This window comes from Periophthalmus magnuspinnatus, chromosome 13, assembly GCF_009829125.3.
Source record: "Periophthalmus magnuspinnatus isolate fPerMag1 chromosome 13, fPerMag1.2.pri, whole genome shotgun sequence".
Classification (NCBI taxonomy): Eukaryota; Metazoa; Chordata; class Actinopteri; order Gobiiformes; family Gobiidae; genus Periophthalmus; species Periophthalmus magnuspinnatus.
This window is the reverse complement of record NC_047138.1, coordinates 18,561,018-18,573,425: the sequence shown is the minus strand read 5'-3', so window position 1 is coordinate 18,573,425 and position 12,408 is coordinate 18,561,018. Positions and strand designations below refer to the sequence as shown.

General features: G+C 43.6%; 2 protein-coding genes across 2 annotated transcripts in view; one reads left to right on the top strand and one right to left on the bottom strand.

The window, feature by feature from the left end:
• Positions 1-12,408, top strand: part of LOC117379826 (neurobeachin-like) — a 398,145-nt gene that overhangs the window by 251,874 nt on the left and 133,863 nt on the right. Inside the window, 1 exon segment of the mRNA XM_055226208.1 lies at positions 2,649-2,810. Within this exon segment, the coding sequence (XP_055082183.1) occupies positions 2,649-2,810 (162 nt within the window).
• LOC117380138 (putative nucleotidyltransferase MAB21L1) lies at positions 3,329-5,211 on the bottom strand. The gene has a single exon (XM_033976877.2). The coding sequence runs from the start codon at positions 4,884-4,886 to the stop codon at positions 3,807-3,809; it is 1,080 nt and encodes a 359-aa protein (XP_033832768.1). The 5' UTR covers positions 4,887-5,211; the 3' UTR covers positions 3,329-3,806.

Below are 12,408 nucleotides of genomic sequence, written 5' to 3'. Positions count from 1 at the left end.
TAATGTCACCTTTATTTTATAATCCCGACAGTTCCATTCCTCATTTCACTGTTACATACGGTATATGGCACAACACTGGACTTCTTAAATGAATAGATTTAAATATAAAGATGAAATAGAGTTCATAATGATTTGTGATAATGATTTGTGCTCGTGGTTTGAGCCAGACTCAGAAACTGTTAATTTTGAAGTAAGCCACAGTGAAAAACTGCGCTTGGTAAAAGTACTATTTAAAGACTGTAGGTTAAAGGCATTCTGTCAATTTTTTTAATGTAAATATATATATATATATATATATATATATATATATATATATATATATATATATATATATATATATATATATATATATATATATATATATATATATATATATATATATATATATATATAAATAAATAAATAAATAAACGGAATAAGGTTCAGTCATATAGAGCTCAAAAGTGACACCTGCTCCACTTCCGGAAGTAAATTCAATTATTAAGACCTGAAAGCTAACCAGCTTCATGCTACTTATTATCCATAATGTTTAAAGTCCAAAATTCTAATTTAAAACATCTGTGGAAAAATCTGTGAAATGCTTTAATAACTTGCTGATTTATAAAGTTCCATAAACAGATTTAAATAAAAGTTCCTCAAAGCTGATCAGCCTTGAGCGTTCACACTTTGAATACACATTTTACACAGAAAAGTCTATGGGAAAAATGAATGTGTAAATGTTCTCCTGGAGCCGGGTGTGGGCGTCTGCGGAGCTCAGCGCGTCCTTAATTAACAACGCACCGACATCATGACGTTTCATTTTATTTACACGTGCACAAAAAATCTGATATCTGATTACCCCAGCGATCAGATTACTGAAATGGTACGTAAACAGGCCTACATCTGACGTAATCGGATTTCTCTCTGCTCCTTCACGTGTGCAGGTTTTAACAATGAAAATGATGAAAAGAAGGGCGAATGAATGAGATAAATATGAAATGGGAAAGAATGAAGATTTAAATAATTATTTTAAAATTCCTTGTACTTTGTCTTCCCCAAAAATCAGATGTAATTATGTGTGATCTGATTATTATCTGATTTATGCTGGTCACGTAAGTCTACACTAACGTCAACTGTTAGTAGACTGCATTATAGACTGCTCCTTTCACTCACTATTCTGCATGTTTTAGCCCCAAAAACGGCATGTCTCGCTTTAAATCCCACTCAGAGTCCCGTGTACATAAAACTAACTACTCTCTATACGCGTAAAAGGACTTATCTAGAACAACATCATGTCCCTATATAGCGCGCGTAACCTCGGCTTCTGATGTCGTCCCAGATACGGAGCGAGAACAGAGCAGCGATAATGGAGACGTGTGGAGAGAAGGAGAGGGAGAGAGAAAGAGCCGGGGAGGGTGCACTGGGAGCGGGGGAGCGAGCCTGACTGTTCCGCCCGAAGCTCCGGTTACACTGTCGGCTGCAAGCGGCCGAGGAACAGCGAGTGGCCCCTGATTAAGATTGATGAGACTTTAAAGTGGCTCTTTGGAGATTCAGCGATCGATAAATATCCCGATTTGGAGAGGTTTTCGCGTAGCGGAGACAAATGGGGCAGTGGAGGAACACGGAGGAGATGTTAGCCGACCAAAGCCGTGTGTTAGAACAATGCGTACAAAGAGGGACTGATACACGTGTGGATTTGCATAATAATAATAATACAAATAAATAAAAAATAACCTATAGGAAAAAGCATTACGCACGACTCTACGCACAGGTTAAATGAAAAAGTAGAATTCTCCTCAATTGTTTATTTGATTTCACTTTGATTTTAATTGGCTTATGAAACACAAGTGAATGATCTATGCATGTAACTGTATGTAGTGTATGTTTCATTTATTTGTATTATGAGCACTACACAGTTAAGAATTTAAGCAGTTTTCAAATTAAACGTTCAAATTTTACGAAAAAACTAAAATGTCGATCATTTCAGTTCCGTTTATACGTCTAAAAATAAAAATAAAATCAGCTCATAAAATGTGTTCACGAGGTTTTGTTTACCATCAGTGTGAGCAAATTGAGGAAAAAAAACCCCAAACATTTGGATGCGTTTGGATAAACGTTCGTACAAGACGCGCGGGTGTTTACGCGCAGGTCTACCATTAGAGTCATGTGTGTTTATTACACGGATAATTCAAAGTGTTAAAGCAGAACATTGGCTGTGTTCCCCACATGATGCAAACATAAGATAGATACACACAATCACACACCCTATATATATATATATATATATATATATATATATATATATATATATATATATATATATATATATATATATATATATACACACACACACACACACACACACACACACACACACACACACGCAGTTATTTTTGGGGGGATACTTTAAGATTTTGAGTTTGTGCTTGTGTATAATTAAATAGTATGATACTTTGAATAGTATTTTGTCGTATTTTTCTTGCGTAGGCAACTTTTTACTGTTACTTGTAATTCAGTACAAATGTAGCCGTTTAAATGTGCATGTACTGGTACAAATACTCTTTCTACCACTGCAGATAAGCGTTAGAGATGCGGTCTATACAAATAATACCCATTGCGCTTTTTACGCGCGGTGTGCACATGGTATTTGCCTGGTACTGCTCCCATAGTCTTGTCTCGTGTTCCTGTGCGCAGGGTCGGTGGTTCTGAGCAGCCCGGCGCAGCTCGTGGCCCCTGCTCTCGTGGCTAACGGCACCGTCTACATCACCTCCACCGAGATCTACTTCGAGGCGGATGAAGATGACCCGGTGTTCCGAGCGGCAGACGCCAAGGTTTGGGACAACCTGTTAGTCTCTGCCATGTTTAAGCCAGAGTGCAAATCAAAATTATAATTATTGTCGATAATACAACTTTAATAATAATAATAATAATAATAATAATAATAATAATAATAATAATAATAATAATAATAATAATAATAAAAATATAAAAATAATTTAAATATTTTACGCATTTGGGAATTTTCTAATAGTGTATCTGGTTGCTTGTTTACGCACGTGTTTTACACACGTGCTTTTACGTATATTGTTGGCCTCAAACGGTAACTACTTATTTGATAATTTTTATTCAAATACGAAGATAAATGCAACAATTTCTCCAGTGAATCGTGCATATGATGTCACATAATACCACGCGAATTTTCCGAAATTACCTCCGCTCTATGTCCTGTCAGCCCACAGAGAAAACATAGAAAATATTTTCCAGATTTTTTTAAGAATTCTTCAAATATTTGTAAAAAAAATAAATCCAGGTAGGGACACAAATATAAAACAGCTGCTTTATTAGCTCTTTAAATTAGATGAAAGACAGAATAAAAAATCAGATCACAGAAGTGAAATCCAGTGTGTTTCAAGTGCACGTTTTCATTTCGAATGGAATAGAGATAGACTATATTTATACGACTCATGAGAGCTTCGGCCTATGGACAACAAAACCACCAGAGTCAGGGCTTAAATAAAGATTCAAGTAAAACCGATGGAATGATGCTGTACGTCACATACGTAAACAGGAGCACTGTGGAACGGAGGTCACGACACACAGCAGGGCACGAGGGCGAGGGCTATTTACAGCTCATGTACACGCGTGGAACCAGCGCTTCAAAACAGGCCAATAATTTAACGTCTCCTATGCGGACTGGGTCAAAGGTGCTCGCTCAAACTGAGGCTAGAAAAGCGTCCGCATCAGGCCAAAACAGATTGAGATGAGGGCAGTTCCGGGTAAGGCCAGGCCGGTCCAGGCCGCTGCCCGCAGTGTGGACTAGAGTTACCTCAGAGTTTCTCCAGGCTCTTGGGGTTGGTCAGAATCTCTCTCGCCAGGCGCCACGTCTGTTTGGCCGCGTTCTCTAGCGCAGAGTGCGGCTTTCCCTGGAACAGGTCTAAGTTAGGCAGGAAATAGTGCGGGCAGCGCCTGCACTGCAAACACGAAATAAGCTGCAATAGAATCCCGTTGAGGCGGTCCCCCAGGCAGTTTTCGTCCCAGTCCGACTCCCTTGGGTGCTTCTCGCACTCGTAGGACACCAGAGTCTTCATGTGGTAGTTGTTGAGCGGCTGTCCGGGCAGCTCTAGATGCCGGTCCCGGAGCGCTTTCAGCACCGATAAACACTTCTTCCTGCAGCCGCCCAGCAGCAGCCTGTTCTCGGCCTCCGCGAACTGGAGCACCCAGGCATCGCTCTCCGCGGAGCTCTGCTTCCCGTTGAGCGAGTAGCACTCTTTGGACAGCAGGTTGAACCCTTCAGCCTTGACCTCGGCCACGCGGTTGGGCCCGGGCCACGGGATGTGAGGCAGCGGCCAGTGCGCCGCGCTCCGGGGCCAGATCCCGGTGCACTTGAAGGCAGGGGTGATCTGGACCACGTACCGGTCTCTGATGCGCAGCTTGACCTCGCTCGTGTCCGCCACCATTTTGACCACGTCTCTGTAGCTGCACTTATCCACGGCCTGCGCCACCAGTGTTTGGAACCGGGAGCGGATCTTCCGCGCAGAGAGGTAACCGGACGCTGTGATGAACTCTACCCAAAGAGACATGCTTCTCTTGCGGCCGTCGCTCAGCTTCAGCACCGCGCAGCCCGGGAGCGAGCCGTCATCCACGAAGTTGAAGACGCCCATCTGGTTGAGATAGAGCACCACCTCGAATTCCGTTGGGGAGATGACCTCCAGCCCCTCGAAGCGGTTGTCCATCTCACTGAGAGAGCTGATGAAGCGCGGCTCCTGCACCTCCACCTCCTTCAGCACGTCCGACACCACCTTGCACACCTCCCGGATGGTTTTGGAGATGGCCGCTTTGCGCGACTGGCATTTCTCGTTGTAGTACTTATTGAGATGGTACACGAGCTTGGCCTGCGCGGCGATCATGTTCGGGCAGAGATCCGGGTTATAGACCGGAGTCTCGCAGTACGCCGTGGGATCCAACGCGGCTGTTTGTACGGGAGCCAATTTTAGAGAAGAAAGAAGACAATTTAGAAAGAAAAACGTCCGCTCCAAAAACGGGCTACAAGTTGTGCTCTGAGCTTGCGTGCCTCGCTCAGATCACTGCATTAAACGCGCCGTGCCGCGGAGCACATCCCTCTCCGGTCAGATATCTGCTCAAAAGTCCATTTCTGTCCAAAATCTGGTGTTTCCTTTGAGTTGGTGCCAGTGTGGAGCGCGTAAAGGCGCACGGAGGAGTGTGGCTCCCGATAGGGCCGGCTGCTGTGTTCACTACACACACTCTGACAGACTTTATGTACGGGAGGGGCTGGAGCCGTGTGGCCAATAGCGCTGCGCTGCGTCATCGCGCTCCACTTTGTCCAAAACAAATCCTTCTCGTTATAGCCCGGTCTGAGCGCAGGTACGAGACTACGGACAGCGCGTGAAGCTGAGGTGTTCCTCCGCAACGGGACCGGGATAAACGCACGAGCTCACCGTTTGTATGGAGCCATGCTGCCGTCTGTGTGTGCACGACCCGGCTACGGTGTGTATGGAGCAGGGCGCGCGCCACAATAGAAAACAAATATAGACTTGGTCCTGTTTTGTTTTAGTTTTCTTGAAAAATACAGATGTAACCGCGGCGAACTCAAACGTAAAAATCCATTTCTTTGGACGTGAAGATGCAGAGATTTTACGCGCGCCGCTTCATGTGTTTGGCCTGTTTTACAAAACTCGTTTTATGGATTTATTTTAATATGCTTTCCTCAAAGGAATATGATGATAAATGTATGTCTTTGGTTTTATACACATGTTGATTACTGTACTATATTTTGTCCTTATATTGAAATGGGTTTATATCCGGGGGAGAGGAAGGCCGTCTTTATCTGTATGCACTTTTACGCACGCTGCGGGGTTGTCTAATAAAGGCACATTTAACATGTAAAATGTGTTGGAGTTTGTAAAAAGACTTTATTCCATTTAGTAAATTGACTGAAGATTGATTTAATTTAATCAAAATAGTCAAATGTTACAATTAATATTGTTCTAACTCTATAACGAGCCTGCTATAATTCTACACATTTTGATAAATAAATGGTTTTGCCAAAACGCCATTTTTACATCATTTGGGTGATTCCAGGTGCCAAATGCTGTAATATGAATGTACAAAAATAATACATTTCAATGTAAATTATTTTAATAAGCTGGAGTAAAACGATCCGCGCGTGCCCTGTGCTTCTCTTCAAGTGCTCTCCTCTCACCGCGGTGCCTCGTGAGTTTGGCTCTTCTGTAGCCCGTATACCGCTCTGTCTCCGGGTCTACTCCGTGGCCTCGCTCAGACCAGGGTCGGCTTTGAAACGCTCTTCCAAAACACGTGCGTCCGATCAGCGCGCGCTGCTTCTGTGCTCACGTGAACCGCGCTGTTGTGACGGGGCACAGGGAGCATCCGAGCGGACGCCCCGGGCCTGAGCAGACACACGGCCTTCTGACGCACGGGTGAGAGTGCACGTGGGCTGAGGCGGGGGGGGGCTGGGGTCAGGTGAGTGCGCGGGGGCGAGGGGGTGCACGTGGTGAGGCGGGTGCACGGCTGTGGAGGTTGCGGAAGGGTCCTGATAGATGGGTGACTCCCGTTATGATCGCAGCCTGTCAGCACCCGCTGCCAAGCCCCATTAAGTCCTCTGTTACCAGGCAGAAGACGCACCGGGTTTTGGTCTCTGGAACCGGGGCTGTTAAAGAAAGACGCAGTCAGATCATACTAAGCACCTATGTACAAAAAAAAAAATAAATAAATAAAAATAAAAATACATTCCGTATAATTTTTATTATTATATTTGACCACATAAACCAAAAGCATTTTGCCCACATGTGATACTGTTGTTGTGTCCTTGAGCAAGACCCTTCACAGATCTGAATACAATGGTGAGGGAATGTGCGTGTGATCCCATGAGGGATTTTAAATTGTGCGTCTTTTGTAAATGTAGAAAACAACAGGAGCCTCTGGAGACTTATTCATAAAGCTATGAACGACCTAAGACCACACTGCTTTTGTCTGGTCCTGATTTTATTTCAGTATGAACTTGATGAAATTATGTCTCAGACTTGGATGAGAGTGGTTCAAACCTATTACCATCTAGTTGGTGAACTGATACTCGACCACTGCCACTATAACCACATATTAATATTCTTCTGTGTATTCTTATGTTGTTTTTATTGCATTGATTCAGTAAACATGGCCCAGCTTGAAATTCAAAGTTTGAACCATTTGCCTTCTGGTTGGTGGGCAGACACTCAACCTACTGCACCATCACCACCTTATAATTATAATTTTCTATTCACTGTAGTTTTTCCTAGACTGTATTCATTCACTAAAAATGGGTAGACTTCTGAACCAGTTATCTTCTGGTTGGTGGGAAGACACTCTACCCAAAATATTAATTTGTCCAAAACTTACACCTAAATTGTTTACCCAATAAAGATGAGCAAACTTGTTTGAGATTTAAACCAGTTACCTTCTAGTTTGTGAGCCAACATTACATTTTTCTGTTTTTGATTCTATGTTTGTATTTTTAGGCTTCCATTCCTTCACGTATCTGTTTTTTCATGCCCACATAAAGCCGGGCTCTTGGTATGTAAAGTCTTTGATGATGTTACCTCTCTCTGCAGGTATAGAGCACCTGATTAGAACCAGGCCTACCCCACTTCCCCTCTCCTCTCCCCCAGCCTGGTGAGCTCCGTCTCTGGGCTCAGCTCTGCGTTTGGGCCCCTCTCACAGTCTGCTGCGTGATAGCGAGGGGGATTTTCATTGCGATTATCACCTCGTAATCCGAAGCATATGTCCAAGCGGGTATTGCAGTAACTCAGCCTCCGTCAGAGCACTGTCTGGACAGTCCACATGTCTTCAGTGTGTTCCTCTGTGTTCACTGTAATGGATATGAGGAGGTTTGCAATGGGAAAAAGAGGGAATTGTTGCTGGAATGCGCGTGGAAGTAGCACTTTGTGAAGGCGTTTTAAAAATCGATCGCTGGAAGAATATTAATATGGGGTGATGGAGGTGCATTGGGTTAAGTTTCTGCCCACTAACCAGAGGTAACTGGTTTGAACTTCTCCCATAAAGGTCCCAGCACTCGGGGACCCAGCTCCAGATCTTGAGCTAGGCTTGGACAGCGCTACCTTAGCTGGAGGATTTGACCTGTGGTGCATGTTTTAGGTTGATGGGGGAAACAGGAGGAAACCCACACAGACACAGGGAGAACATGTAAAGTCCACACAGACATAGAGAGAACATACATACTCCACACAGACACAGGGAGAACACGCAAACTCCACCCAGACACAGGGAGAACACACAAACTCCGCACAGACACAGAGAGAACACGCAAACTCCACCCAGACACAGGGAGAACACACAAATCCCACCCAGACACAGGCAGAACACGCAAACTCCACACAGACAGGGAGAACATGTAAAGTCCACAAAGGCACAGGGAGAACATGTAAACTCCACACAGACACAGGGAGAACATGTAAAGTCCACACAGACACAGGGAGAACATGTAAAGTCCACAAAGGCACAGGGAGAACATGTAAACTCCACACAGACACAGGGAGAACATGTAAAGTCCACACAGACACAGGGAAAACATGCAAACTCCGCACAGACACAGGGAGAACATGCAAAGTCCAGATAGATACAGAAAGAACATGCAAATTCTACACAGAAAGGCTTAGGGGACCCAGGAATCAAACCCAGAACCTTCTTTCTGTGAGGCACCAGTGCTAGTTGCTCATTCTTAATACACATTTGTTCATTTTGAATTGGCTCATATATTATTAAGGCCTTATTAAAAGGTTAGTTTATAAAGTGTTTTTTGCTCTTGTGCCAGTCTAAACATATCTGGGGATGAGATCAAAATGCAAGTAAACCACATGAGCAGGTTTTACAACATTTTATGTCAATGAAGTGCATTGCCCATGGACACAACAGTAGTTCAAATTCAGGTGAGGTATGAACCAGAGACCATAAGTTTGATGGCAAATATTCGCCACGAATGTACTTTAGAACCAAAAGAGTCTCCAAATGGTCCAGAATTCTTGATCTGATCTTTGTGAGCGAGGACACAAACATACTTCTGACTATAAAACTATTTCAAATGGAACCTGGTCCACAAACACATGAATCCATTGTGGAATAGGTTTAGATGAAATTGGATCAATTATATTAAAATATCAAGAGATTAAAAGCAACACTGATCCCTGCATAGCTCAGTGTGGTTATGTTCAAAGTTTAGTTTTATACTTTTATTCAGATTTAAAATCATTCTGAAGGTTTCTGAGTGAACGGGATATTTTATTGAGCGTCTGCCTGGAGTGACTCAACAGTAAATGTATGTTCAAGGTGTTTTGTTGTTGTTGTTTTGTTTATTATTTTTGTGTATGTCAAATTAATTTACTTCTTTGGTGTTCATGTTTCTGTATGTTTTTTAGTATTCAGTATATATTTTAACATTGTTCATATTTTCAAGTAATTGGTTTAGAATTTTTTCAAATTGTTTATGTTTTAACATATTTTTGTGGAGTTGGTTTAGTGCGTGGGCCATGTAGGGGGCAGTGGGCCAGTGCAGGTAGACCAGAATGCACCTGGGTGAGCTGATCGCTATGTTTCAGATGACATCACAACGTTCTACAGGCCAATCATATTTAACACAGATGGGAGCAGCTAAGGAATGCTTGTTCTATGTAAACTTCAGTGATTATTTGAGTTCTGTTTAGACCTCGTCAACAAATCATCATAACATTTTATTTACTAAGTTTAATTCCTACACTAATTCAGAGTTGTTATCATAGCAATGCCTTTTCACATTTTCTCCGCTCACTTTACCCTGGTGATGTTTTAACATATGCACACTGGTAAACCTCTCCAGCCATGTTATCCACGCAGTAGTTAACCTCCTGTGTAACTCCCCAAAACTGTGGCGTGTTCAGGGCCCTGCCAAACAATCCGAACATTCAGGCGTGAGTCATTCAAAGGCCTGAGTGGTGTCACCAAAGGCCTGGATAAGTGCTGCTGACCCTGTACCCTGTGCCCGCCGACAGAGCTCCGGAGCTGTGGAGAAGAATGGGGGAGTGTGGCCGGGTGCTGGGGGCACAAAGGGTCTTCTAACTGAGCAGAGGGGCTGGGGAGGGTGGGGTCAGGCTGCAGAAGGAGCAGGGGAAGTGGAGGTCATCCTGTTGATTTATACCAGCATATGTGGACTGTGTGTAGTAGTAAGAGCAGGGCACATGGGAATAGTAACATACATATCTTGTTCTACTTATCCCAATGATGAGTCACATCTGAGCCTGTGTCCAGAGCTTTAACCTACAGATAGAGATGCATACAAGTGTGTCTCATTCTCAGTATATGGACAGGCCTCATGTGTAAGCCAGCCTCTGCAGCTTCACTCACTGAGCTGGCGAGGCCGGACTAACACTGATTCATGATTGGCTGCAGGTGCTACGTTTAGGTTCAGATCAGAGAGAGGCATTTTAGGTTTGAAACAACTGGATTTCAGCATTGGAACTGGCAACACAAATGAGAGAGTCATGTGAGGCTCATTCTGGTTTCTGATTGGATAATTGTCTTGAACCAAAACTCCAGATTATAACAGAAACAACCATCATGTCCACTGGTTTTGCAATTAAAGACTTCTATGGTGTATTAAAAGGGGGTATTTGACTTCTATGGGTTATTAACTGTAACACACAACATATTTAGATCACCATGTTCCTTTTATTGTTTTGAAAATACAGTACTATATTTGCCAAAACAATACATTAACATGTTTTATAAGTTTCACTTTCATTTTGCTAAGTCACTCCCCCTTCACAGCGCTATCACAACACAATGGCATGCATTGTGCTTTTGTATATTGTTTTTGTATATTTATGGATAATTGTTGTGTGGGAGCATGTGTGACATAGGCTTGTGGGTGGAGCCATGTACAGGTTCATACTGCTAACTGTAAGAACGGTTTGAATAGGGTCCAGGAGAGATCACTAGATTACTCAAACATCCATGGATGGCATAAAATCTTTTCAGATATGTATTTGATGAGGGAATGTTATAATATGGGAGAAAGCTAAAAAAAAAAATATTTATTTTAAAAAGCATTGTGGTACCTTTAAAAATGCTCTCATTTGGCTCCTCATACAAAGGGAGTTTAGCCACTAGCTTGTGGGCTAATGTGCAGATTAGGCAGAGTGCTTGTACGCGCTGACATATTTGGGTTGGATTGGATTAAGTCTGTGACACTTGAGACGTGACGAGGGACGGCCTCATATCCTCATCTCCGGGGATCCGCTGCTGTCATTTCATTTGACACAAAATGAAATTATCATTGGGATTTTTAATAATAAGGGGGCTTTATTATTCCAGGCAATATGGCATCTCTGCTGGGGGCCGCGGTGCCTGGAGGACCCCTGCCGGAGTCTGTCTATTCAATGGGGTCATTTTCAGCTGTTTAATGGAGCCAAGAGCCATGAGTCAGTCCACAGCACCACAGGGGACGCTATATATTATGAGATCAATGCACAAGAGCTACTGGAGATACGCTCAGAGAGGTTTGGGTTTTAATGTTTGTTTCTATTTTAAATACATTGAAAGAGTCTGTTCATCATTTGAATGTGTTCTTTTGAGATAAATGCTCTTTACATCAGGCTATGTTTGGTAAAAGCTGCTGAATAAGAAATATAATACATTCATTTTACACAGTATTTTGTCCTGTAATAACTGATACAGCAGCTCCGCATCTCATCCAATCAGGTGCATTGTTACTAAGAATGGGAAAAAAACTGCCTAACCCTATCCTAAACACATGATTCTGTCAAGGAGCAGTTTAAAGACTGACCCAAGAAAACTACACAGTAGCAGAGATTTGTGAACCAAGGAAATAGCTGCCTGTCACTATCCCAGACTGTAGTTTCTGTGTCATGGTGCAATATCACAGTGGCAAAAGCACAAAGTGGGCGGGGCTCAAAGGTCAAACTAAAACATGTTCCTGACTCATGGATCAGATTAGCAGGGCATGTAAAAGAGCTTATACTGTAGGTGAAAATACACATACTGTGGATGTCACGCCCACCTTACGCCTGGCGCCTGCCTCACGTCCACCTCACACCCACCTCACACCCACCTCACACCCAGCTCACACCCACCTCACACCCACCTCACTCCCGCCTCACACCCACCTCACTCCCGTCTCACACCCACCTCACGCCTGGCTCCTGCCTCGCATCCATGTCACACCCGCCTCACGCCTCACACCTCACACCTCACACCTACCTCACCACTCACACCCGCCTCACGCCCGCTCCGTGCTCGGCTCTTGGCTCCAGCCTCACACCCGCCTCACTCTTGCCTCATGCCCCCCCTTATGCCTGCCTCACGCCTGACAGACTGATCTGCGCAGTTTTCTGAAGTAGGGTATACACA